The sequence below is a fragment of the Dama dama genome, chromosome 20 (genome assembly GCF_033118175.1).
Source record: "Dama dama isolate Ldn47 chromosome 20, ASM3311817v1, whole genome shotgun sequence".
Classification (NCBI taxonomy): domain Eukaryota; kingdom Metazoa; phylum Chordata; class Mammalia; order Artiodactyla; family Cervidae; genus Dama; species Dama dama.
Window position 1 is genome coordinate 19,298,880 of NC_083700.1, and position 27,107 is coordinate 19,325,986.

General features: G+C 43.8%; 1 protein-coding gene across 1 annotated transcript; it reads right to left on the bottom strand.

Moving 5' to 3' along the window:
* Positions 1-1,213: 1,213 nt before the first annotated feature.
* KPLCE (KPRP N-terminal and LCE C-terminal like protein) lies at positions 1,214-2,017 on the bottom strand. The gene has a single exon (XM_061119893.1). It carries the CDS (start codon positions 2,015-2,017, stop codon positions 1,214-1,216), a length of 804 nt encoding a protein of 267 aa, XP_060975876.1.
* Between the last annotated feature and the right edge of the window lie 25,090 nt (positions 2,018-27,107).

The following is a 27,107-nucleotide window of genomic DNA, read 5'->3' on the forward strand; positions in this document are numbered from 1 at the left end:
CATTCACCAAACACATATCCAGGGCTCATGCACCAAGCCTTGCAGGGTTGCTTTGAACATCACTTATCCCTCTACCTCTTCTTTTAATGTGTGGGTTTATAGTCTCTAGTTACTAAAAAACAATTTACCCCAAGCCCTCCAGAGTTAGCAAAGTCATGGAGAAAAAGGTGCTAATGAGGAAGAGTGCCTGGCCTTAGGACCCAAACGACTGTCCACAAGGCTTATCTTCCTCTCTGAAACCTCCCACTCACTACCTGAGCTGTCTCTCCAGTGCTGACAGGGAGATGTCTACCTGCTTCAGGGCAGCTTTAGCTTCTTCTCTCAACTCTTTACTCTATGGTGTCAGGAGGGCAAGCTTATCAGATGAGTAAAACACCCACCATGAGTTCACATCCACTCACACAGCAGCTGGAATATAACTGTGATGCTCCTGGGAAGTTCTGATTCCGTAGCTGCTTCTCCATTCAGGATGACAAACTCTGAGTTTACATCCAGTGGTCATGCTACCAGGACATCCTCATCAAGGCCATACCATTTCCTCAGATTGATCAGAGGGCAAGAGAGAGGTGTCCTTTAGCCCCCAAATCTTCCACCCCGGATCCTGATAACATGTATGCTGCTAAATTGCTTCAGTTGTGTCCAACTCTTTGTGACCCTATGGACTGGAGCCCACCAGGCTCCACTGTCCATGGGATTCTCCAGGCAAGAATGCTGGAGTGGGTTGCCATGCTCTTTCTCCAGGGAATCTTCCCAACCCAGGGATCAAGCCTGCGTCTCTTACATCTCCTGCATTAGCAGGCAGGTTCTTCACCACTAGCATCACCTGGGAAGCTTAACTTGCATAGGGAAGTTTATTCCCAGCTTTCTGGGAGGCAAAAGAGTCCCCAGGGGCCACCAGCCCAACCTGCTTGTTCATGCCCTGCAGATGTTTCATCTTGCTGAGAAACAAGAGTAGAGTGGGGAAGGTAGATGAGTTTCTGAGGGAAAAGTGTATATATGAGCCAAATAAACAGAAAGTCACTGTAAACTGCATTCAAAGCTTTATTCTTGCCAGAGTTTGGGAGTTGCGCTAACTCTGGTAGGCTGCCTTAATAATGAAGCAAGGTAGGGAGGTGGAGCAATGAGATTTGAATACAGGGAGGGGAGCAGAAGCTGGGGAGTCTCCCAGAAGATAGAGCAGAATGGTGAGTTCTGGAGCAGAGCTGTTCTGTATTTAACAGTCGCAGTCATCGTCGCAATCACAGCATGCAGGACCTCGGGACCTCATGGGAATAATTCCTAGACAACAGCACCCAGAGCCACAGCATCCAGAGCCACAGCACCCAGAGCTGCAGCACCCAGAACTGCAGCACCCAGAGTCACAGCATCCAGAATCCTCACAGCCACCAGATGATCCTGAGTTGCAGTCCTGGGGCCGTTGGATCCAGCGTCTCAGGGGACTCACCCCGAAGGTCCGGGGAGCCAGACAGCAGTAGCTGGTGGAACAGGGAGCAGAGCATGGATCAGGGACACAACATGAGGTGACTGAGCCTCTTACAGGAGCCTGAGCATAGTAGGTTTGGGAAGGAGCAGGGGTCTGAACATAGTATGTCTGGGTCTGGCAAGGGGCTGGGGATTTCACATAGGTCGTCTGGCATGGAGCAGGGCACTTCACAAATGTCTGGCAGGGAGCTGGGTATTTCACATAGGTCGTCTGGCTTGGAGCTGGGCACTTCACGAGGGTCTGGCAAGGAGTTACACATTTCACATAGGTCTTCGTCTGGAACGGAGCTGGGCATTTCACATAGTTTTGAGTTGGACACAGAGGTGGACATTTCACGTAGGTTTGAGTCAGACATGGACCTGGGCATTTCACAAAGGTTTGAGTTGGACACGGAGGTGAGCATTTCACGAAGGTTTGAGTCGGACATGGAGGTGGGCATTTTACAGAAGTACATTTGGTACTCTGCACAACCCCCAATCCCGAACCTTTCACGCAAGATGGAGGGAATTGTGTCTGTTTCTGCTGGTCACACATCTTCCTGTGGCTTTGCAAAATCTGAAAAGAAAGTTCTCATTAGGTCTAAGAAGGCTTCCAAGGAAACCTGCAGCTTCCCCTGTGGATAAAGTGGCCTGTAAGTGGTAGCCTTTTTGAGAAGGTCACAGGCACCAAGATCTGGCGTTAGGGCAGACTCAGAATCAGGGATCCTAGGCTCAGCTCTTGTGACTTTATCTGAGCTGGGTGCCTTTGCATAAGCCACTGCTCACCTGTGGGAATCTGTTTCCAAAATGGAAAATGAAGAGGAAGAGTTTGACAGAGAGATCTCCATGTTTCTACCCAACTCTTCAAGTGACTTGTTTCACCTATTCCAACTCCTCCATTATGAATTCACCTGGGGAAATTGTCATTTCCCAGTTGATTTCCCCTCCTCACCAAGTCCCCCACAAGAGGCTTCTCTTCTTCCTCCTGCCTGGTCAGCCAGGACCCAGGAATTCCAAATTCACATCACCAGAGGCTGAATCAACCTGAGTCTCAAGCTGATCCTAACAGAGGTAGGACAAATTTGAATAAGTCTCCACCTTTTGCTCTTTGGATCGGTGGTACTATCCTTGCACCTCATTAATGGACCCAAGAGAGGATGGCACAGCTGAAATCGAAGAGGGAGAGGGTGGCAACCCAGTTCTCTGCAAAACCCTCTCATGCAGAACTAACAGCTGGTCCTGTCCTCTCACACTCCAGACTCTGAGCTTCCAGCCAGTGACTTCCCTTTGTGTCTCATCCTGACCACCCTCATCCCAAGAGCCAAGTGTCACCAAGGCTCTCCTTCTTTCTGTGTCACTGTCCCAGGCATAGACTTACCCTCTTTGCTGATCGAGCAGAACTGGAAGAAGCCAGTGATCTGAAGAACTGGCCATTGGGGACACCTTTTATAGGGTAGCAATGAAGCAATTTAATGGCATCTGAGTGAAGCATGAGATCACAAGGACGAGGCCTGGCATGGCATTGGTGAGATTCCTCCCCAGTATGCTTGGCCCATCATCAGGGCATGTCTCTGCTTGACACTGAATTTTCCTGAACACAAGATAAATGATTCCTATCACTTTCTTCATGAAACTAGTCAGTCTTCTCCTAAGAGTTATGAGAGATGAGATGCCTGGAAGAGCTGCCATTATGAAATGATTTCTACATCACATGAGTCTTCAAGGACTTGTTCAAGATATAATTAGGGTCTCAATTCTTCACACTCTGTACTAAAAGCTACACAGAATCTTCCCAGCCTATATAATGTGTTCTCTCTGAGGGCTTCCATGGTGCTTCCTGCTGGCCTGAGTTGTTGGGCCCAAATAGTTTGGCCCTGCAGTCTCTGCCTCAACGTGGCAGCAAAGCACCCCCCCCCCCCTCAAGAAATGGCTTGTTCTGGGCTGGCAGGTTATTCTAAGTTTCTTGGGGAAACTGGGTGTGTACTTGATGATCCCAGACCCCAGGCTCTATATCTAGGCTGCCTCTCCTCTCCTCCTCATGCACTATAAACTCCCTCATCCTAACCTTTCTGGACTTCTCTATCAGGTCTAGATCCACAAGGACCTAGAACAGGGGGAATTTAATTGAATGCTTTTTATGTGCCAAACAGTTCACAATACATGTTCACTTATAGATGGTCCTGTAACTGAAGCCCCAAAAGATTAAGTTACTCCTTGTCACAAAGCAAGTAAATACCAAAGCAAGAGTTCAAATGTAGGCAATCTGCTTTCATAAGCCATGGTCTTTATCTCTACAACATATTGCGTCCTATTTCTGGACATAGTATAGTCCCTGAATCTCTAAAACCCCAGGTGGCACTAGTGATAAAGAACCCGCCTGCAAATGCAGGAGACACAAGAGATGCAGGTTTGATCCTCAGGTTGGGAAGATCCCCTGGAGGAGAGCATGGCAACCCAGTCCAGTATTCTTGTCTGGAGAATCTCATGGACAGAGGAGCTTGGCAGGCTGAGTCCATAGGGTAACAAAGTGAAACAAGTTAGCACCAGCACCTGGATCTCTACCTCCATTCCCTTCCCAGTACAGTAGATATAGGGAGAGAAATGGGAATATATGTATTAAGCACTTATGTTCTTAATGTACTCAATGTACTGCATACTGTCCTGGCTTCTTCACCTGTGTTACTTCATTTGATCTTCACAGTAACCCTTAAACATAGGCTACATTAGCCCTGTCTTTTAATATTTATTTATCTGGCTGCATGAAGTTTTAGTTGCATCATGCAGGATCTTTCATGGGCTCCAGAGTGCATGGGCTCAGTAGTTGCAGTGAGCAGGCTCAGTTGCCCTGCAGCCTGGGGGATCTTAGTTCCCCATCCAGGGATTGATCCCACATCACCTACATTGGAAGATGGATCCTTAACCACCTGGGAAGTTCCCCTGCCCTGTTTTTAAAGGAGAAGAATCTAAGATCCAAGGCCTAACCACTTCACCAAGGTCATGCCACTGGTAGGCAATGGAGCATCACTTGAATCCAAGCATGTTTTGTTTCAGATTCACACTCTTCCCATCAGGCCACGCTGGGTTGCCCAGTGTAGATTATCTTAATCCTGAGACTAGCACTGGTTCCAAACTACCTCTCCCCTAGATCAGCCAGTCCAGGTCCCACCATGGGCCCTGAGGCCTCTAGGGTAAGAGGTGCTCCTGCATTTGTCCATCAAGGACCCTCAATTTCCCTAAGACCTGTAAGCTCATCAATACCTAGGCCTGACATTGTGCAAACAGAAGAGGAAAGAGATGATGTTTTATTGAGGCCAGGTACTTCACATGGGATAACTCATCAAATTTAGTTCCTACAATAAGTGTCTCAAATAAGTAAACAAACTTGCTTAAGCTCCCATAGCTAGAAGTAGTAGATGTAGAACCCCAGGTTTATATTTGAACCTGGGTTTATATTTCAATTTTTTTTCCTACCACAACAAATTGTTCCTACCACAGCAAATGTTTCAAGTGTTAAAATCCAAAACGCTTTATAACCATTCCTTTAAGTCACTCAACAGACACATTCATTAAGCCCACTATCTTGTACATAGGATGGGACAGCCCCACTCTACAAGGAAGAAAACACTTTAAAAGTACAGCTATTTTAAGGCATTTTAGAGAGACACTTCCAGGTACAAGTAGAACTCAGCCCTGGTTCTGATTCTGCCACTGCCCTGCAGTGTGATTCCACTGTGCCCTCCATCTCTGGACCTTTCCTTCTTCCACTCTGAAATAAAGAGCTAGATGAGGCCCCTTCTGGCTATGATATCCTGTGATTATAAGGGCTTGTTCTAGAAAGGAAATTTATCCACATCCTAGTGGTCCATGGAGTTATTCCCACTGGACTATAATCCCCATGTGTTGGAGACTGTGGACATGTTCCCTGTATGTCACCTGCCTCAAGCACCGGACATAGGGAACTCTGACTAGATGAGTGAATGAATGAATGGGGATGCTTTGCATGGACAGTGCAGTCTCAATCATCTTCTCCCTCTGTATGGTGAGAGCCCATCCTGCTGTTAACCAGTCTTTCCATCTCATGTCATCTGTGAGCTCTCATTAGCAAATGTCCTGCTCTGTGGGGTCAGACTCTACTAATGGGCTTGACATGTTCAGGTAGCACTGACATCCCTGGCAAGAGATACTGCTTCCAGGTGCCACAGGTAGGTGGGTTGTGCCCCACCTATTCTATAGGCGGCAAGGCAAGGCAGAGTTGTCAGATGACTAAGTGCCAGGATGAGTCACAGGGCTATCCCTACAAGGCCCTGTTTATCTCTTTAGATAAAAACTCATTGAATCAGAGACTGTGGACTCATGCAATAATAGTCCAGTAAACTCACAGTGTAATAGGTAGAGAGAATAGTGAATTCACAGAATAACAGAATCACAGATTCAGAATTCTGGCATCTCTGAGGTGGAGAGGACTAACACAAGTCATGGGATCTGGTCTTTGCCATAAACTGGGTCAGTACCTGCGTCATCATCACCTGGCCTAACTTCTACTTAGGAAGATCTTCTGGTCTTCAGCATTCTCTGAAGTCCCACTGGTTAGCTCATTTCAGAATTTACTGCCTGGAGAATCAGCTAATGTATACTAGGTTATCTCTAGAGTTCTTTACAGCATTAGCTGTATGTGCTATAAGGTGTTTGAAGTTGTGCCCCTGAATGTGTGAACAAAACCAAGATTTCAACCCGAAACAGGAAATCAGCGGGAGAAGTACCCAAGTTGGCATGTTGTTCTCTGGGGACAGGGCCTGGATCTCCCTTCTTCTTGTGAGCTTTCTTTGATCAGGGTCTGTGGATGCTCTGAAGGTTAAAATGTGAGTCCTTCCTTTTCTGTGGAAAGAGGAAGTGAGACGCCACCTCCCAGGAGGGGGAGGGCACAGGAACCTTGAAGTCCAGTGAAAAATGTCACTGCCATGTCTGAGAAGATAGTATGGGGGTCCCCTCCATTAGATCCCATATCTGCATGAGTCTCTGTTCCAGACTCAGCTCTAAGATCCTCTCCATCATTATTCCAGTGACAACTGGGGGTTCCCCCTAGATGACTGGGAGATTATATTATAGAGTCATGGAATGGAGGACTAGTGAGGACATTTACAGGCACAGGTAGGAGTAAACCCCCTATATTGTAACTGAGGTCTGCACAGAAGGAAAGAAACTTACTCAAGGCCACACATCCAGGTAAGAGAAGATGCTAGACAGGAATTTCTGAATCCCGTCTAGGGCACATTCCAGTATGTGGTCACTGAGCAGGCCTGTTAAGGAAGCATCATCACCTGGCCTCTTTCTTGCCTCCCTCCCTGCCCTCAAAGTCACCAAGGTTATCACAAGAGAAACCAATGCAAGTCCCCTAAGAAGCATCCTCTACAGAACCAAAATGTTTTCACATATGTGGGGAAGGGTCACCCAGGATTCCCACTGTGTGAACCTATGGGTTGTCAAAAGATGAAAGCCCCAGCCCACATGTCTCAGAGCCCCATGGGTCACTGTGTATATGTACCACAGCCTTCTTATCCATTCATCTGCCAATGGACATCTAGGTTGCTTCCATGTCCTGGCTATTGTAAACAGTGCTATGATGAACATTGGGGTACATCTGTCTCTTTCAATTCTAGTTTCCTCAGTGTATATGCCCAGCAGTGTGATTGCTGGGTTGTATGGCAGTTCTATTTCCAGTTTTTTAAGGAATCTCCACGCTGTTCTCCATAGTGGCTGTACTAGGTTTCATTCCAACCAACGTTCCATTTTCTCTGCACCATCTCCAGCATTTATTTTTCATAGCCTTTTTGATAGCAGCCATTCTGACCAGCGTGAGATGATACCTCATCAAGGTTTTGATTTACATTTCTCTGATAATGAGAAATGCTGGGCTGGAGGAAGCACAAGCTGGAATCAAGATTGCTAGGAGAAATATCAATAACCTCAGTTACGCAGATGACACCAACCTTATGGCAGAAAATGAAGAACTAAAGAGCCTCTTGATGAAAGTGAAAGAGGAGAGTGAAAAAGTTGGCTTAAAGCTCAACATTCACAAAACTAAGATCTTGGCATCTGGTCCCATCACTTCATGGTGAATAGATGGGGAAACATTGGAAACAGTGGCTGACTTTATTTTGGGGGGCTCCAAAATCACTGCAGATGGTGATTGCAGCCATGAAATTAAAAGACGCTTATTCCTTGGAAGGAAAGTTATGACCAACCTAGGCAGCATATTAAAAAACAGAGACATTACTTTGTCAACAAAGGTCCATCTAGTCAAGGCTATGGTTTTTCCAGTAGTCATGTATGGATGTGGGAATTGGACTATAAAGAAAGCTGGGTGCCAAAGAATTGATGCTTTTGAACTGTGGTGTTGGAGAAGACTCTTGAGAGTCCCTTGGACTGCAAGGAGATCCAACCAGTCCATCCTAAAGGAGATCAATCCTGTGTGTTCATGGGAAGGACTGATGTTGAAGCTGAAACTCCAATACTTTGGCCATCTGACATGAAGAGCTGACTCATTTGAAAAGACCCTGATGCTGGGAGGGATTGAGGGCAGGAGGAGAAGGGGACGACAGAGGATGAGATGGTTGGATGCACCATCGACTCAATGGACATGGGTTTGGGTAGACTCTGGGAGTTGGTGATGGACAGGGAGGCCTGGTGTGCTACAGTTCATGGGGTCACAAAGAGTTGGACATGACTGAGCAACTGAACTGAACTGAACTGATAATGAGTGATGTTGAGCATCTTTTCATGTGTTTGTTAGCCATCTGTCTTCTTTGGAGAAATGTGTGTTTACATCTTTAGCCCATTTTTTGATTGGGTTGTTTATTTTTCTGTAACTGAGCTGCAGGAGCTGCTTATATATTTTTTTAGATTAATTCTTTGTCAATTACTTCATTTGGTATTATTTTCTCCCATTCTGAGGGCTGTCTTTTCACCTTGCTTAGAGTCTCCTTCATTGTGCAAAAGCTTTTAAGTTTAATTAGGTGCCATTTGTTTATTTTTGCTTTTATTTCCATTACTCTGGGATGTGGATTATAGAGGATCCTGCTGTGATTTATGTCTGAGAGTGTTTTGCCTATGTTTTCCTATAGAAGTTTCACAGTTTCTGGTCTTACATTTAGATTTTTTATCCATTTTGAGTTTGTTTTTGAGTATTTTGAGTATGGTTTTAGAAAGTGTTCTAGTTTCATTCTTTTACAAGTGGTTGGCCAGTTTTCCCAGCACCACTTGTTAAAGAGATTGTCTTTTCTCCATTGTATATTCTTGCCTCCTTTGTCAAAGATAAGGTGTCCATAGGTGTGTGGATTTATCTCTGGGCTTTCTACTTTGTTCCATTGATCTATATTTCTGTCTTTGTGCCAGTACCATACTGTCTCGATGACTGTAGCTTTGTAGTAGAGTCTGAAGTCAGGCAGGTTGATTTCTCCAGTTTCATTCTTCTTTCTCAAGAATGCTTTGGCTATTCGAGGTTTTTTGTATTTCCATACAAATTGTGAAATTATTTCTTCTAGTTCTCTGAAAAATACCATTGGTAGCTTGATAGGGATTGAATTGAATCTATAGATTGCTTTGCGTAGTATACTCATTTTCACTATATTGATTCTTCTGATCCAAGAACATGGTATATTTCTCCATCTATTTGTGTCATCTTTGATTTCTTTCATCAGTGTTTTCTAATTTTCTATTTATAGGTCTTTTGTTTCTTTAGGTAGATTTATTCCTAAGTATTTTATTCTTTTCATTGCAATGGTGAATGGAATGTTTCCTTAATTTCTCTTTCTGTTTTCTCATTGTTAGTGTAAAGGAATGCAAGGGATTTCTGTGTGTTAATTTTATATCCTACCACTTTACTATAGTCATTGATTAGTTCTAGTAATTTTCTGGTGGTGTCTTTAGGGTTTTCTATGTAGAGGATCATGTCATCTGCAAACAGTAAGAATTTTACTTCTTCTTTTCCAACCTGGATTCCTTTTATTTCTTTTTATTCTCTGATTGCTGTGGCTAAAACTTCCAAAACTATGGTGAATAGTAGTGGTGAGAGTGGGCACTTTTGCCTTGTTCCTGACTTTAGGGGAAATGCTTTCAATTTTTCACCATTGAGGATAATGTTTGCTGTGGGTTTACCATATTTGGCTTTTATTATGTTGAGGACTGTTCCTTCTATACCTGCTTTCTGAAGGGTTTTTATCATAAATGGATGTTGAATTTTGTCAAAGGCTTTCTCTGCATCTACTGAGATAATCATATGGTTTTTGTCTTTCAATTTGTTAATGTGGTGTATCACATTGATTGCTTTGTGAATATTGAATAACCCTTGCATCCCTGGGATAAAGCCCTCTTGGTCATGATGTATGTTTTAGTATGCTGTTTTTAGTATGTTGTTGGACTCTGTTTGCTAGAATTTTGTTAAGATTTTTGCATCTATGTTCATCAGTGATATTGGCCTGTACTTTTCTTTTTTTGTGGCATCTTTGTCCGGTTTTGGCATTAGGGTGATAGTGGCCTCATAGAATGAGTTTGGAAGTTTACCTTCCTCTGCAATTTTCTGGAAGAGTTTGAGTAGGATAGGTGTTAGCTCTTCTCTAAATTTTTGCTAGAATTCAGCTGTGAAGCCATCTGGTCCCAGGTTTTTGTTTGTTGGAAGATTTCTGACTACAGTTTCAATTTCCGTGCTTGTGATGGGTCTGTTAAGATTTTCTATTTCTTCCTGGTTCAGTTTGGTATAATCGCTTTCACAGGGGTTCACAGACTTGACCTCATGACTCCACCCCTTACTTCCCTGATCCCTCACATCTGGTCCCACTCACTCCCCCTCTCTCTCCCCCTGCCACATGGGTCTCTTTGCAGCTCATCTGACTCTCCAGGCACTCTGCTTTGGGGAACTTTGCTCTTACTTTTTCCTCTGCTAAAAATATTCTAACATTTTGGAGGTGACTAACATGTTTACTTCACAGTCTTTAACTCTTTATTCAAATATGACTTCAGGGAAGCCTTTGCTGCTGATTCTGTTTAAAACGAAAACCCAGACTGACTGGCACTTCCTGCCTCTCTTCCAAGCTTAATTTTTCTCCTCAGAATTTAGAATCATCTAATGCATTATCCATTTTACATATATAGTGTTTTCCATTTTCTCCCATCAAAATGTAAATGTATCACAAAAGAAATTTCATCTCCTTTGTTCACTGCTGTATCCACAATGTCTTACTCAGGTGCTTGGCACACTCAAAACATACCTGCCGAATGAGCAAATAGTATATATTTTCTTATTTATCTTGTTTGTCATCTGTCTTCCCTTATTAGAATAAGCTCAAGGAGGGTGAATTTTTTATCTGTTTTGTTCACATTTATATTAGAGTGACTGAGCACGCATGCATAAGTGACACATTGCATGCATGCATGTGTGCTCAGTCATGTCACTCTCTACCCAAACCCATAGACTGTAGCCCACCAGGCTCCTCTGTCCATGTAATTCTCCAGGCAAGAATACTGAAGTGCATTGCCATTTCCTACTCCAAGGAATTTTCTTGACCAAAGGATCAAACTTGCATCTCTGGTGTTCCCTGCATTGGCAGGCAGATTCTTTAATGTTGTGCCACTTGGGAATCCCCATGCATATTATTAAATCTTAAAACTGCTCTTGTAACATAGGTACCTACCTAATAAATATCTTTTGAATGTGCAAGCAAATATTACTGTGAAACAAAGAACATGCCTAATGTGAGCAAGTACTAACTGAATGTTGATAAGTTTTGCTAGTATGGCCGTCTTTTATCCCTCATCAGCTGTAACCTCAGTTGCATTCAGCCCTGAGCAAATACAGTGAAGGCAGATGGGTAGGGTAAAAAAAATAGGGATTGTCTTTTAATGCAGATAAATTATATCCCAGAAAAGCTGTAACCTCCTCAAACAGCACCTGGCCACATCAGCCACTGTGTGCCACACATTCTCAGTCCCAATACATCATTTCAAGAAGTGCAGGATCAGAATTTCAAATAGTGTTCTGAGATCCACCACAACAGTGCTTCTTTGGGTGAATGGATTAAGATGCATGGTTTTGGTTCCTGTGCCCTACAGGGCAAGCACGGCTGTTCAGTATGTCCTGAGACTGCAGACAGGAGTTTGGATGGTACTGCCCTGTCCCTGATGCTTCTGTATCTTTGGCTAACACCCAAGCAGCCCTTCTACTTCTTCAGTCTCTCTAAGGTGCATGTTTGTTTGTTTGTTTTTAGTTTGACTATTTATTCATTTATCTTCAATTTTATTGAGAAGCAATTGACATACATCACTGTATACATTTAAGGCCCATAGCATGACAGTTTGATTTACATATACTGTAAAATGATTAGCACAATAGGTTCAGCTAACATCCGTCTTCTCATATAGAAGCAATAAAAAGAAGAAAAAGAAGGAAAGATAAAGGGAAGAAGTTTCCTTGTGATGAAAACTCATGGGGTTTGCTCTTTTAACAACTTTCTATGTATTGAAAAGCAGTGTTAGCTATAGTCATCATACTGCACTTTACACCCTTAGTTCTTATGTTTCTTATTCCAAGACTTCTATTAAAAAGTCCCTGCACTAAACTCTTCTCTGTTTCAAATAGCCAGAGTGGTCTCTGTTCACATGGCTGGACATTGACCTCATGAAGCTTATATAGTATAAATTACAGAATACAGTCTTCTTCAGGGAGAAAGTAAGAGGCATTTGGCAAATGAAAAGAAAGCAATATGTAATTTCAAGTGGTGGTAAATGCAAGAACAATGACAACAAACTCGATTTATTTAAGAACAGGTTTCTCAGAAGACCTGAGTGTGCAAGCTACGCCTCCCTCAGCTCTACAGTGTTTCCTCTCAGTGAATTCGTTCAGTGCCTCCTCCCCCTTGCATGACCACAACCTAAGATGGGTCTACAATACCTAATCTGCCATACCCAAGAGTTCTGCTTCAGAGGGAGCCCCAAACCAGCAGAACTCTGTAAAAGGGGACTCTCCAGCTCTAGGACAGAGTGGGTCTCTGTGTATAGGTTTCTTTTAAAACTAAAAGTGTGGGTTTCAACAGCACTTTATTTAACCAGATTTTGGTACATGCATGTCACAACTAGTGAGTACAGCCTCAAAGTTCTGTAAGTTTTCTCCATCAGTTCCCAGAGAAAGTTGTAACTATTCTGTTATCTTAATGAGAGATTGCCTTAAAGATGTATGTATGAGGCAATAGGTACAGTTTTATTCAAGTAAATAGGATCTTCTGTGCAAACTACTTCAGTGACGTGGCTTTTTTTTATCACTAATATTTTTCCAGCCTTACTGAGATATAATTGACATGTAACATTGTATCAGTTTAAATTGTAAAGCCTGTTGATTTGATATAATTATGTATTGAAATGTGATTCCATCTTAGTGTTAGCTGACATCTCTATTATATTACATAATCACCATTTTTTAGTGCTTAGAACATTTTAGATTTATGCTCCATCAGCTTTCAAGTATATAGTACAGTATTGTCTACAACCACCAAGTTGTGAGTTCAGTTCAGTTCAGTCATTCTGTCTTGTCCGATTCTTTGCGACTCCACGAATCCAGGCCTCCCTGTCCATCACCAACTCCCGGAATTTACCCAAACTCATGTCCATTGAGTCGGTGATGCCATCCAAACAGCTCATCCTCTGTCATCCCCTTCTCCTCCTGCCCTCAATCTTTCCCAGCATTAGGGTCATTTCAAATGAGTCAGCTCTTCACATCAGGTGGCCAAAGGATTGGAGTTTCAGCTTCAACATCAGTCCTTCCCATGAACACACAGGATTGATCTCCTTTAGGATGGACTGGTTGGATCTCCTTGCAGTCCAAGGGACTCTCAAGAGTCTTCTCCAACACCACAGTTCAAAAGCATCAATTCTTCTGAAGTAGATCCCAGAATTTATTCCTATTCAGGTTGGAAGTTTGTATTATGAACAATATCTCCCCATTTCTCCTAACCCCTGCTAATATTTTTTTAAGTCAGACTCATCTTGGAATTCTAGGCAACCCTTCTTTATTGGCATTACATGAAACGGCAACATTTTAAACTCTTTTGAAGTTATGCGTACATTAAACATGAATTCATTAAAGTTTAATTGGTTGCTTTTTTTTTTTTTCAGTAAATCTGACTTTCTATCTAGGGAAAAAAGATTGGGATTTAGGTAAAAGAGAAGAAAAGTGGAATAAAAACTACAAATAGGGAAAGGAATGCTTACAGTTGCAAAGCAATGCTTTAGAATTTTTCCAACAATCTGAGAAATATAGATACTAACATGAGGCCAATAGAATACAAAATCCAAGACATAACACGGATGGCTTTTGAGAGGCAAATTTTCCATTTATTTAACTGATGAGGGTCCAGAAAGGAAAGATATGAGAGAAGAGGGTAAAACCAGGCTGCAGTAGGTCCTTTGTCCTTTCATTCTTCCAGTGCCCTTCTTCAGTGTTTCTCGTGGTCTGGTCAAGGTCAGCAGCAGCCCCCAGGGCCATCACAGCACCTGCAGCCCCCCAAGAACTCACATTCATAGCAGTAGGGGCTCTGGTGCCCAGGCTGGTGGAAGAGATGGGCTCTGTGTGGCTCAGGCAGCAGCCCCCACACCCAGAGCTACAGCAGCCCCCACACCTGGGGCCATAGCAGGAAGAGACTGGAGATGGATAGGGAGTTGAACACTGGAGTGGGCACTTTGGGGGATGCTTAGAGGTGGGACAATTTGTGGGCACTTGGGAGGGGGTTGGCATGGCTGCTGGTTCTGCTGAGAGGACATCTTGGTGGGATTTGCACTTCTAGCAACATCTCCTCTGGAAAATAGATGCTTAATGATGACAAAGTTGCTACTTGTGTGAATGATATTCTAACAAGGACAAGGAAGATGACTAAATTTCAAACTTGCTTTCCCTCCCTTCAAAGACCAGGAACTAACTACCTTTGTGGTAACTGTGACTGCCAGCTCATAATGCATGAGTTGAAATAGGGGTGGAAAAAGAGTTTCCTGGTAAGTGCTTTTCTAGATATGTCCTCCTGTCACCCCACTAATACAATGTCCCAGTCTCAAGGCATTCAAAACTCACTTGAGGGTCTCATGGAAACAGGGATAAAGTCATAGGTTACAGGGAACAGTTATCACAACAAACTCACCCACATCTGGACCTTTAATCTGTGAGCAACTGTGCCCTGTGACTGTGAAAAATACTGACAAACCAACCTAAGCCCCTGCACTCAGAGTTCACAATTAAACTGGAAAGAGAAACACAGACACCGAAGTTAGATAGTAACCCTGATGTTCAACACAACAGAAAGAGTAGACTGGGCATGGCAGCAGCCAAATTCAAGAGTCAGAATATTTGTGTGGAATCCTAGTCTCAAGTTAGAAACTTTCAAAACCTGATGTGATCAATAAGAAGACAGTAAAACAAATAAATAAGTAAAACACTAAGTGCTTAAAGATAAAGGGGTATTATTAAAAAAGAAAATTGACAAAACAGAGAATTCAAAGGAACAATAAATATTTGGGCAAAATGCTTCTTTTATATCTTTCCTGACACCCAGGCTAACTTAGGTCCCCAATTTTTTCACCCATAACATGAGTTACTGTAACTGCTTGCTTAATCATCTGCCTTTCCTAGTAAACTATTGTAATAATGATATTGTTTGCATTATTTATAATGAAAAATATATTTTTCCTTTATTTATCATGTTTTGACATCTTAGGGACCACTGATGGGGAAAGACTGTCCCTCCCAGAGCTAGCTAATTCCATGTTTCATATGCACATCAACCAGTCCCAAGTCTATGCCCCATCTCCTTTCCAACTCTCATACACCAAGACAGTATTTCTCTTGCCCTGAACCATCCCAGGGTCAGGCACCAGGCAACTGGAGACAGTCCCTATTCCCCAAAGCCTGCTGGAATTATTCAAACTAGCCAGTCTTAAACTGTTGCTCCTATCCCATGGAAAACACAGTAAAGATTATGGTCTCTGTTTCCCCTTCCCTCCTGAACAATAAGGGTTATGGTCTCTGTTTTCCCCTCCCTCCTGCTGTTGCCCCCAAAACCCGGTGCACCCCCATGTGGCCCTGCATGACATGGTGTGTTGCCTTCTCTTGGGAAATAAAAGTAATAAGTATTCCCAATTGCAAGAGCCCCTGCATGTTGTCACCTTTATAAATTAAGACTCAGGCACAGATCAACTAAAAGCTCCTGCTCACAACCAGGCTCTGTCTCATGTCAGGTTCTTGGTAAACAAATTGTTGTTGTTATTTGTGGTTCTTCTTCATAACTTCAATTGTTCCATGAAAATTGTATTTCTATGCTGTGCTTAGTCATTCAGTCGTGTCTGACTTTTTGTGACCCCATGGACTGTAACCCGCCAAGCTCCTCTGTCCAGGGATTCTCCAGGCAAGAGTACTAGAGTGGGTTGCCAAGCTCTCCTCCAGGGTATCTTCCCAATCCAGGGATCAAACCATCAAACCACTTTGCAGGCAGATTCTTTACAGTCTGAGCCCACTAGGGAAGCCTGAAAATTGCAATATTCGTGTTCAAATGATAGGTTATTCTTTTCATCTTTGCTGCAACATTTGTCTCCTGTGTGTTTTTTACAGAATGAACTTCAGTGTACTTTTTCACACTATTTAATGTCTTATGGTTTCTGTGTTTATGGCTTTTTGTTACACAGTTCTACAAAGTTGGATTTTCCCAGACCAACTTTTAGCAGGAAGCTTCTGTGGAAGCCCTAGAGGTGGGGATGGACCTGGTTTAAGCTTTCCACGTTTCTCTGCTCAAGGGCTCCCCCTTCTGTTACAATGAAAGACTAAACGACTAAGCATGGGTAGCCGTTTCACCTGGACTCTCAGGATCTGGTCTAGTTCAGGGAAGGTCTAAAGCCAGCCCTGAGACCCCCAAACACTCCTCAGCCCCATGTTGCCACTGGTCTCGGCTACCAGGGGACCTGCCTCTGCATTCCAGTCCCTTTGCTAGGCTGTTGCTTCCAGACATCTGCCACTGGAAGATCTCATGGCAGAGATCTTCTGCCATGAGCAATTTAGTGATCTGCAGACACCCCCAATTTCATCTTAGTCCTATTCGTGGCTGTTCCCACCCAGGGTGGAGCTCTCTCCTGGGAGTGAGTATTGGCAGATTATCCTGGGGCTTGCCGTTGCCAAGCTGCTCTGACCTTGCTGTTCCCCGTGGTTCCAGCCACAGCTGCCCGTGCAGGCCACACCCTCACATCATTCAGAGGCTGTAGGTTTTCTCTGTATCCCAGATCCACCGCACATGTAGGGATATACGTAGTATATGTGTCTCTGTGTGTATGTATCTACTCACATGCATCCTGTGCTCCTTTTTGCTTTGTATGACTTCCTGGAGGAAAACTGGTTAAGATGTGAAACTAAGCTTCTATCATGTTTTACAGGAATCAAAACTGCCTGTTGTATAAAATCAGTGAACAGAGCAACATAAAGAATTGCTTTCATCTTAAAATCAAAGACATATAAAAGTGTAAATAGAGGAAGAATGCTAATGCCGAGAGTCAACAGTGGCCATGCATTGCTGATTATTTATATTTTCCAGTCCACATATGTTCCAAGTTTCCACAAAAAGCACATTTTCTTTTTTTATAATAAAACAAAATTAACATTTACATTTAGACACACACACACGAGGTTTCTCTGATAAGGGAAGAGGACGATCTGGCGGGGAAATGCCTGCAGGAGAGGGACCTGTCTTTTGGTCATTTCCCTCATCCAGGTGACAGAAGTACAGAAGTGAGAGGACTCCTGGGCTGACGGTCACATGATTTCTCTGTCCTTACAGTTCTTTCTAACCTTCCTGACCCTAAATCCCAATCCTCTAGATAGAAGTTTCTGTTTTGCGTAGCTTTTCGTTGACCCTGGCTTTATCAGTGTTCAGTTCAGTTCAGTTGCTCAGTCGTGTCCGACTCTTTGCGACCCCATGAATCGCAGCACGCCAGGCCTCCCTGTCCATCACAAACTCCCGGAGTTTACTCAAACTCATGTCCATCGAGTCGGTGATGCCATCCAGCCATCTCATCCTCTGTCGTCCCCTTCTCCTCCTGCCCCCAATCCCTCCCAGCATCAGGGTCTTTTCAAATGAGTCAGTTCTTCGCATCAGGTGGCCAAAGTACTGGAGTTTCAGCTTCAGCATCAGTCCTTCCAATGAACACCCAGGACTGATCTCCTTCAGGATGGACTGGTTGGCTCTCCTTGCAGTCCAAGGGACTCTGAAGAGTCTTCTTCAACACCACAGTTCAAAAGCATCAATTTTTCAGTGCTCAGCTTTCTTCACAGTCCAACTCTCACATCCATACATGACCACTGGAAAAACTATAGCCTTGACCAGACAGACCTTTGTTGGCAAAGTAACGTCTCTGCTTTTTTTTTTTTTTTTTTAATGTCTCTGCTTTTTAATATGCTGCCTAGGTTGGTCATAACTTTCCTTCCAAGGAGTAAGCGTCTTTTAATTTCATGGCTGCAATCACCATCTGCAGTGATTTTGGAGCCCCAAAAAATAAAGTCTGACACTGTTTCCACTGTCTCCCCATCTATTTCCCATGAGGTGATGGGACCAGATGCCATGATGTTAGTTTTCTGAATGTTGAACTTTAAGCCAATTTTTTAACTCTCCTCTTTCACTTTATCAGTGTTAGGTAGTTAGAATAGGAAAAAGGAGTCTAGAATGGCGGTGGCTAAAAGACAAGGGAAAAACCCGCAAAAATAGAACCAAGGAAGGTCCGAGGACCGGAGTAAGGACCTCAAGTAAAACAAACAGCACTCCTGGCTAGCCCAATCTACATACGGCAGGCCTAAGGGGAGGAAAAAAACATATAAAAAGAGGAGCCAAAGGGCCGGGGGCCTCTCTCTCCCTCGTGTGTGTGTTCTCTCTCTCTCTCTTTCTTCTCTTTACATCTTTTGGGTTGGCATGCCCTCGTGCCTTGAGGATGTATTTTCCTTTATTTTCTAAATAAAACTGATCTGTCCAAGAACTATAACATGGACTGTCCGAGAGCTGTGATGCACCAAGGACTTTAACGTCCATTGCTTCAAATCTTTGTTGTGACAAGATAGAACCAAGGCGATTACACTCCCCTGACATCAGGGACGTACTATCCTCTGCCTTCAGCCTGGTTCTCCCTATTCCCCTGGTGCCTCTGTGCCTCTCTGGCTCCTTCCCCAGGCATCCTGGCGGGTATGTCCTTTCCTCTCTCACCTCACCGTCATAGCTCCTGAGACGTCCTCCCACCCGCCTAGGCCAGTGATTTGGTCTTGATCTCTGACCATGAGTTTTCTTCCCCATCACAAGATCCTGCTTCCTTTCTCTTTTCATACTTTTGGAACAATTATCTGGTGAATATTTTAAAGCAATGACGGATTTCAATCAGTCCACGGATTTCAATCAGTCTGTCTAAACCTTAAAAACTACCATGGAAGACATTAATATAGATGAAATCAAGCTAATTTTCAACTAGCAATCATATAAAACACAAATATTTTTTATGGACAACCCATCTAGAACTAATTTGGTGAGCAAAAATTTGGCTTTTGGAAAACTGGCATTGGGTGACTTTATTTCCCTAAAAAAAAAAAAAATGTGGCACCCCAGAGTGAGCTTGAGGGACTCAGGATGTTTTGAGTTCTCATTACCAAAGCTTTAATTTAGATCTCTTAAATTATCTCCAGAGCAGATAGTTTCAGTTCAAGGTGAATGAGAAGGACCATAAAATATGCCAGAGGCTCCCTACCTCTTCAGGAGGTGGTCTTCTTTCTCATTTCCCCATGCCTCATTACCCAGAGAGCTGGTTAGAGATGGGATGAAGGAAGAGAAATTACCTACTCGTTCTTCATGGTCCAACTGAGAAGTGAAGAAGCTCCCCTGTGAGTGACAGGACAGGCCCAGAACAGCTCTGTTCCTCTAGGCAGAGGCAGAGGCAGACGGTGAGGAGGAACACAGCAGTGTGACTCTGGGTCCATGGGGAGCCCAAGATGGAGCGTGATGCCCAGAAGCAGTGCACTGTGGTCCTGTTGCCAGTCGCTCTGCCTGGAACAGGGGACTCTCATCTGCCAGCAGAACATCACTACTAAGATTCCGTCAACCCTCCATGCAGTCCAAACTTTTTCCAGATACATCTAGCCTATGCTGCTATCTCTCTATTAATGTTTTTCAATTAGCTCTCATGGAAATATTGAATAAAGCCTGAAAGCTAAAAGAATGTGAGAAACCATTTCTTCTGCTTTTGGAACTGGATATAAAGAAGGTACGGTCTATCCCTTGTTGAGCTTTTGTGTTTAAGCCCTGACATGTGCGCGCCAGGAATTCAGGGGAGAGAGGGTATGTGCTGTGTGTTCTCTCCAGACTTGTAGGGTGCTTGGTGTACAGACTCAGAGGGAAAACTCTCAGGGCCTGGCAACCCTTCCTTAGGAAGCAGGATGCAGACAGAGGTTATAGACCCCTTTACAGATGCTTATTTTTCCCCACCCAAAAAAGTTGATAAGCACATACCAGACATTCCAAAGGGTTTGTAAATGGAAATAACTGCAGGGTACTATGTTACTACTGAATTTCTTTCTGGAATGGCTGGATTTAATTCTGATAACAATTGGAACAAACCTAACTTGCAACAGCATTCTTTCCTTTATATGGCAAGCTTCTCTTTCCAGGCCCCCCAGCCTCTCTCCTTTGGTGCCTCGCCAGGTCCCACCTCTTCCTGCTTGCAGCCTCCAGCGTGAGGCTCCTGCTCTCACATCACCTTCACCCTGGCTCACTCCTCACGAACGACAAGATTGTCCTGGGCTTGCCTTCAGGGGATGCAGGGATTCCAGGATGAGCCACTACGGCTCTGACAGGAGCAGATGGTCCTTGCACAACCTATGCGTGCCAAGTCACTGTTGGCATTCCCCAGCCTCCTCGCTGTCTCCACCAAGGAGGCCTTGGGAATGACTGGAATTCCTCTAGGACCAGCATTGTAGGTTGAGCTACAGAGCATTTAGAAGAGGAGATTCTTAGATCTTGGAATCAGGAGCTTTTTGCTCAGGTGACTGTTATGCTAAGAAATCAAAGGCTCCTGGGGAAATGTCTTTCTGCCCAGAGGCCCAGCCACATCTCTGCTTTGGGCCCCCACAACTCCAAAGCTATTCTCTCAGCTTCTTCCCTGTCTCTACTCTGCTCAGCGCTGCAGCTGGGGCTCTAAGACTCTGAGTCCATCTTCTGCCTCCCCTGGGAAGCTGCAGGGCCAGGCGTCTCCGTACCTGAGAGCAGGGAGCAGTGATGGGGGGAGGAAGGAAGGAAGAAAACTCTGTAGTTTTCCTTATCCCCACACCAGACTCTTGGCTGTTTTTGGTAATAGAGATGTTCTAAACTAAAGGAAGAAGAGGGACTGACTGTTGAGGGCAGCTAGCAGTTTCACAGTATGACTCTGTAGGAAACAGTAGTTGGACCTCTGGGTATCTAGATGCAGCATGTCCTGGGTATGGGGTGTTACAATTGACAGGATCACCCCTGTGACCTTCACCACAAAAAGTGAGGAAACTCATACCTATGATGCCACCTCCCTGGATCCAGATGTGAGGAGGCGCCAGTGACCCAGGTGAGGTAGAAACATCAATTTGGCAATCACCTTGGGAGTTCCCAAAAGCTTCTCTTGTGGTTCAGCTGGCAAAGAATCCGCCTGCAATGCAGGAGACCTGGGTTTGATCCCTGGGTTGGGAAGATCCCCTGGAGAAGAGAAAGGCTACTCACTCTAGTATTCTGGCCTGGAGAATTCCATGGACTGTATAGCCCATGGGGTCTCAAAGAATCAGAAATGACTGAGCGACTTTCACTTGGGAGTTCCCAAAGTTATGGCTTTGGTTGAGGTGTGCACTCTATTTAGGGACTTCCTGAGGGGAAACTACTGATTTGGCCTTATCTGTAATTAAGGAAAACAGTGAAAATGTCTAAAAGTGGAGCTTTAAGACAGCTCAGTGATGGAGCTCACTAAACTGGTGGTTGCCTTTTGCCACATATCTTCTCTTCTTTGTGTCTGAGACCCAGACATGGTGATTGGAGACCAGCAGCCTGTGTTCTGACAGTGTTGTAGATGGAAGTCAGAACTAAGGATGGAGAAGGGGCAGGGAGAAAGGGGCCCAGATCCTTGAGGACATCATGGAGCTACCAAGTGGCCCTGAGCTAATCCCTGCAGATGTTCAAGATGTGAAACAACAAATTCAGTCCTCTAGTTTACTTAAGCACTGTTAATTTCAGCCAAACTGAATTCAAGCCAAACTGAATTTCTAACACAGACACATACACAAGCAAAAGCAAGGTATGATACAAATACATGCCAGAGCTTGTTACCGAGTCTGAGCTAGCTCTGCTTGCAGCATGGCAGATCAATAAATAGGAGACAAGATGTTGAGGCAAGGAATATGACTTTATTCGGCAAGCCGGCAGACTGTGTCTCAAAATAACCATCTTTTGGGGTCTGGATGCCAGTATCCAGAATGGTGGGGGGAGGTGAGGAAGTAAAGTAAAAAGACAATTAATCCTGCAAATTTCGCCTGGAATGGCCAACCCAGAGTGGGGATGTATTAATTTCTTCTTTCTGTAGACATCCACAAGGTCCTGAAAAAAGGCACTTTGGTTTAACATTCAGGCAAAGAGGCAGGATTCCCTGAGGCAGGCTGTTCTGTATATACAGTGTATACAGAAGAGGCAGATAAATAAAGGATCTTCTCATCACAAACGGAGACCAAGAAGTTCCAGGTAACCCTGGAAAAGAAAGGGCAGTTGCTGTCACTTAAAGAAAGAAGTTTCTGTAAATGAACCTGAGTATCCAACTCCTTTTAAATCTTCCCTGACCTCAGACTAATTGAGATTCCTTGTGAAGAACATATTATATGCCATCCTTATTGTAACTAATTAATATTGCTTCATTTACTGGTCTAAAAGCTTCAATTCAATCCACAATGAATCCTCATATGAGGTCTCCAAGGCATAGTTGATTAGTAAATAATGCATTAAAGAGATTTTTATGGTGATTACAGGAAGAGCATGTTTAGAAAACAAGTTATGCCAATTAGGTGTGAACTTAAGTTTGTTGATGTTGCAGCTACTGATGCAGCTACTGATGGTGATGTTGGTGATGGTGATGTTGGGGAGAGTAGTGACCAAATGTGAATCAGCCTCTAGACTAATTGGCCTCTTAGCCAAGCCTGCTCTTGCTTCCATGGGTGTTGCCATCACCTGGTGGTGGTAAAGGGCACATTCATGGAATGTCAGAGCCTTGGCAGCTGTACCCTCTCCTCCTTTCCTCATATACCTTAAATAAGATGTCAGTGTTTGTGTATTTATCCTCTTAATGTTGGACATTTAGACAGTAACTGATTTTTCCTTTACAGTTGATTTCCAACTGTAAATGAGCCGTTGAACTGCTTTAAAGAGTGTTCTTGTGTGCACATGTAAGTGTTTGACTACGTAACAAATTTTTAAATTGTTGAGACAGACAGTATGCCATTTTTTTTGTTGTAATAGTAATGGAAATTTTACCCACAATGACTATATGACAATTGACACTCCACCATAGTCTATAGTAATATCTCTTGATCAAACTCAGTATTTAATATTAGAAAACTATTTCATTTCATATTTGCCAAAATAATATTAAACCTTTTATTAAAATTATAGTTCTCCAAATAACTATAAGGTTTGGCATCTCATTTTGCACTTATTTACTGTCTGAATTTCTGCTGTTGTGAAGGGCCTGCCCATTCACCTATTCAGCTCATTCTTTTTTCAGAGATAAATAATATTCCATTGCATGTGTATGCCACATTTCCTTTATCTTTTTATTTGTCAATGGAAGTTTAGATATTATTAGTTTCCATATCTTGGCTATTGGGAACAATGCTGCAGTGCAAAGGGGGTACGGATATCTCTTCAAGAACCTGATTTCAATTTTTTTGGATATATACCCAGACTGTTGGATCATATGGTAGTTCTTATTACCATCAAAACCCCAATGGCACTTTTACAGAATTAGAAAAACAGCTATTAGGATGGCTACCACAAACATTTTTTTTTTTAAGATAAGCTTTGGAGAGGGTGTAATAAAACTGGAACTCATATATTCTTGGTGGGGGTATAAAATGGTGTACTCACTATGTAAAAATGGTTCCTCAACAGTTAAAAATAGAATGACTATGAGCATTCTTATCCAAGTTTTCATGTGGATATATGTTTTCATGTCCCTTGGAGACAAATCCAGGAGTGGAATTGCAGGACAATATGGCAACTCCATGTTTCATATTTGGAGGAACTATCAAATTGTTTCCCAAAGTGGTTGCATCATTTTATATCCATACCAGCAATGGGTTCCAATTTCTTCACAACTTTGTAAACCCTTGCTATTTTCTGTCTTTTTTCATTATAGTCATCCAAGTAGGTGTGAAGTGGAGTCCCGTTCTGGTTTTGATTTGCATTACTCCACAGCTAATTATGCTGAGTGTCTTCATGTGCCGTTGTGAATTTATGTATTTTCTGGGAGAGATGCCTATTCGGAGCCTTTGTCCATTTTTAATTGGGTTATATGTCCTTTCCCTTATTGAGTTGTTGAGTTCTTCATATACTCTGCACGCGTGCGTGCTGAGTTGTTTCAGTCATGTCCAACTCTTTGTGACCCTTTGGATTATAGCCAACCAGGCTCCTCTGTCCATGGGATTCTCCAGGCAAGAATACTGGAGTGGGTTGCCATGCCCTCCTCCAGGGGATCTTCCTGACCCAGGGATCGAACAAGCATCTCTTAACATCTCCTGTTTTAGCAGGTAGGTTCTTTACCGCTAGCACCACATGGGAAGACTTTATTGTCTGTATACAATCTCTTAAATCAAATTTATGATTTACAAATACTTCTTCCCATTTTGTGGATTATATTTTCCATTTCCTGACAGTGTCTTTTGAAGTATAAAAGTACTACATTTTGATGATTCAATTTGCCTGAAGCTCAGCTATGAGCCAGGTGGCAGAAATGAAAGTGGGCCTAGCCCAGATCCTAGTTTTATACCCCGTGCCCCTCAGGCCATTCTGTCTCTCTTAGCCATGGACTGAGCCAGAGGGACTCGGCAGGATCAGACTTCAGTACCCCTCAGCCTAGATTATTTAAACATTTATGTAAGATTTGCTTCAAGGAGAGGCTGAGACATAAATGAAGACAAGGATGAGGCAGACTCACCCTCCCCAGAAGGTAGCTGAGTGACAACGAGTTATCATTTAGGCTTGTCCCTCTGGGGTACCAAATCTCAGGCCAAGCATTTTATTTTATTTTATTTTTAATTGCTAGAAAATCATTTTACAATTTTGTGTTGGTTTCTGAATCAGCCAATGGTGGGGGAGGGGAGGCAAGCTCATGTCCTTCCCTCCTGAGCCTACCTCCCCTCCCCCCATTCCATTCCTCTAGGCCATCTGTAGTGAGGTGGGGGAAGCTAGAGCCTCTCATACAGAGTGAAGTATAAGACTAAAAAAATTAAAACAAGTATCATATATTAATGCATAAATGTGGAATCTAGAAAAATGGTACTGATGGTCCTAGTAGAGAACGAACTTATGGACACAGCAGGGCAAAGCGAAGGTGGGATAAATTGAGAAAGTGGCCTTGACATATACACACTATCGTGTGCAAAATAGATAGTGGGAAGTTGCTAAATAACACAGGGAGCCCACCCTGTCACTCTCTGACACCAAGCATTTTAAATCAAATGGAAGGAGTTCTGTTAAATACACCTTTCTCCATCTACTCGAATTCCAAATAATTTTCAAATGTGGTTGTCATGGTATGCAGAAAAATTAAAATAATTTACATGTAGCATGATAGATTAAACTGACCAGTCTGCTGGTGGCCTAAAATGCTCAGCCCGGGGATCCCCAGGTTCTTCCGGTGACTTCTTGGGCTAAGAGGACCCAGGGCTCACAGTCCATGATTGCCCAGGGCAATCCCATTGAGAAGCTCTATTAAGCAATCACTCTTCTACGATTACCTTTCTGGAAAATTCTGGTATTTTAACCCTTTATCAGACTCCATTCTTACCAAGGCATCCTATGTCTGTGTGTTGCAAGGACTCTGAGCTGTAGGGGATTTCAAGAGAATGGGATGGACAATGTTGAGGGCATCTTGTAAGTAGGCAACAGAGCTTTCTTGTCGTGAGAAGGGAAGTAGGAAGGGGTCTGGATCCAGTAAAAACCTTGGGTGATCAGAACAAACAGGACACGTCACAGGTCTTCAGAACCCCACGAAGAGAGGAGGAAGAGGGAAAAGCTTCACTCTTGAGGTTCTTCTATGGATTTCTCTGTGATACCAAAGGTCTGGGTCAGCAACAGCCCCAGAGCCTCTGCAGCACCTGGAGCCCTGCAAGGACTGGCCACAGCACTCAGGCCTCTGGGGTCTGCAGTGGTGGGACCTGCAGTGCCTGTGGTGGCTCAGGCAGCAGCCCCCACACCCAGAGCTGCAGCAGCCCCTGGAGTTGACACCGCAGCAGGAGGAGACTGGGGGGCTCTTCAGGGGTCACTTTGGGGAGCACTTAGAGGCACAGCACCTGGGGGGTGAACTTGGGAGGTGGCTGGCACTGCTGCTGGTTCTGCTGGCAGGACATCTTGGCAAGAGATCGATCAACCTGCAAGAGAATAATCGGAGTTTTTGATAGGTTAAATCAAGAGTCATGCTCTTTATCTCTTTTAGTGAATTTAATGAGTTCATGATAAATACATTCTGAGACATGTGGAAAAGCATCCAGAAAGAAATAATATAAATTTTTCCCTGAGTTAAAAGTACATAGATTTAAATCCAAATGTAGTGAACATTTGTTCTCCTTGGAAGCAGGGATTTCTCCATCTTCAAAGACTTGCATGCAGAATTCAAGTTTCTCAAGTGCCATCATTTTAATACAAATAGGCCCCTAATCTCAGTGAAGTCAATACACACCTTTTAACCCAGGACAGCTTCCAGAGTGGCAGAGTGCCAGTGACTTCTTGGTGCTGTGTTGTTAGTCGCTCAGTAGTGTCCAGCTTTTTGTGATGCCATGGACAGTAGCCCTCCAGGCTCCTCTGTCCTTGGGATTCTCCAGGCAAGAATACTGAAGTGGGTAGCTGTTCCCTTTGCAGGGGATCTTCCCGACCCAGGAATCAAACCCAGGTCTCCCACACTGCAGGCAGATTCTTTAATGCCCGAGCCACCAGGGAAGCCCAAACACTTCTTAAGTCAGTCTTTCCCTCTTCTTCTGAATGTTATTCCTACTCAGTGTAGCAGGAATCAAAGACAGCCCCTTCTTTCCACAGCCTCCCTCCTTCCTCCCCACCTTCTGCTCTGCTCTTAACCTCCTAGCCGTCAACTCCTCCCCAGTCCTGCTCAGAGTCCCTCTGCCTCCACTTCCCACTCACCCTGGTCACAGGCAGGAGTCCCTGGGGAGTCAGAGTGGATGAGATGCTAGAGCCAGGATGTCTTTGGCTCCGGGATTGGCCCAGGAGGGGCAGGAGAGGGTTCTTACACAAACAGGCACATGCTGGGTCATTCCTGACATTCCCCTGCTTCCTTGCCCCTGCCTCCCAAGAGACCATGGGAGCTTCCAG

Bases quoted from the DNA above. Each gene is read 5' to 3' on its own strand.
- KPLCE (XM_061119893.1), bottom strand. From the start codon at position 2,017: ATGTGTGACCAGCAGAAACAGACACAATTCCCTCCATCTTGCGTGAAA.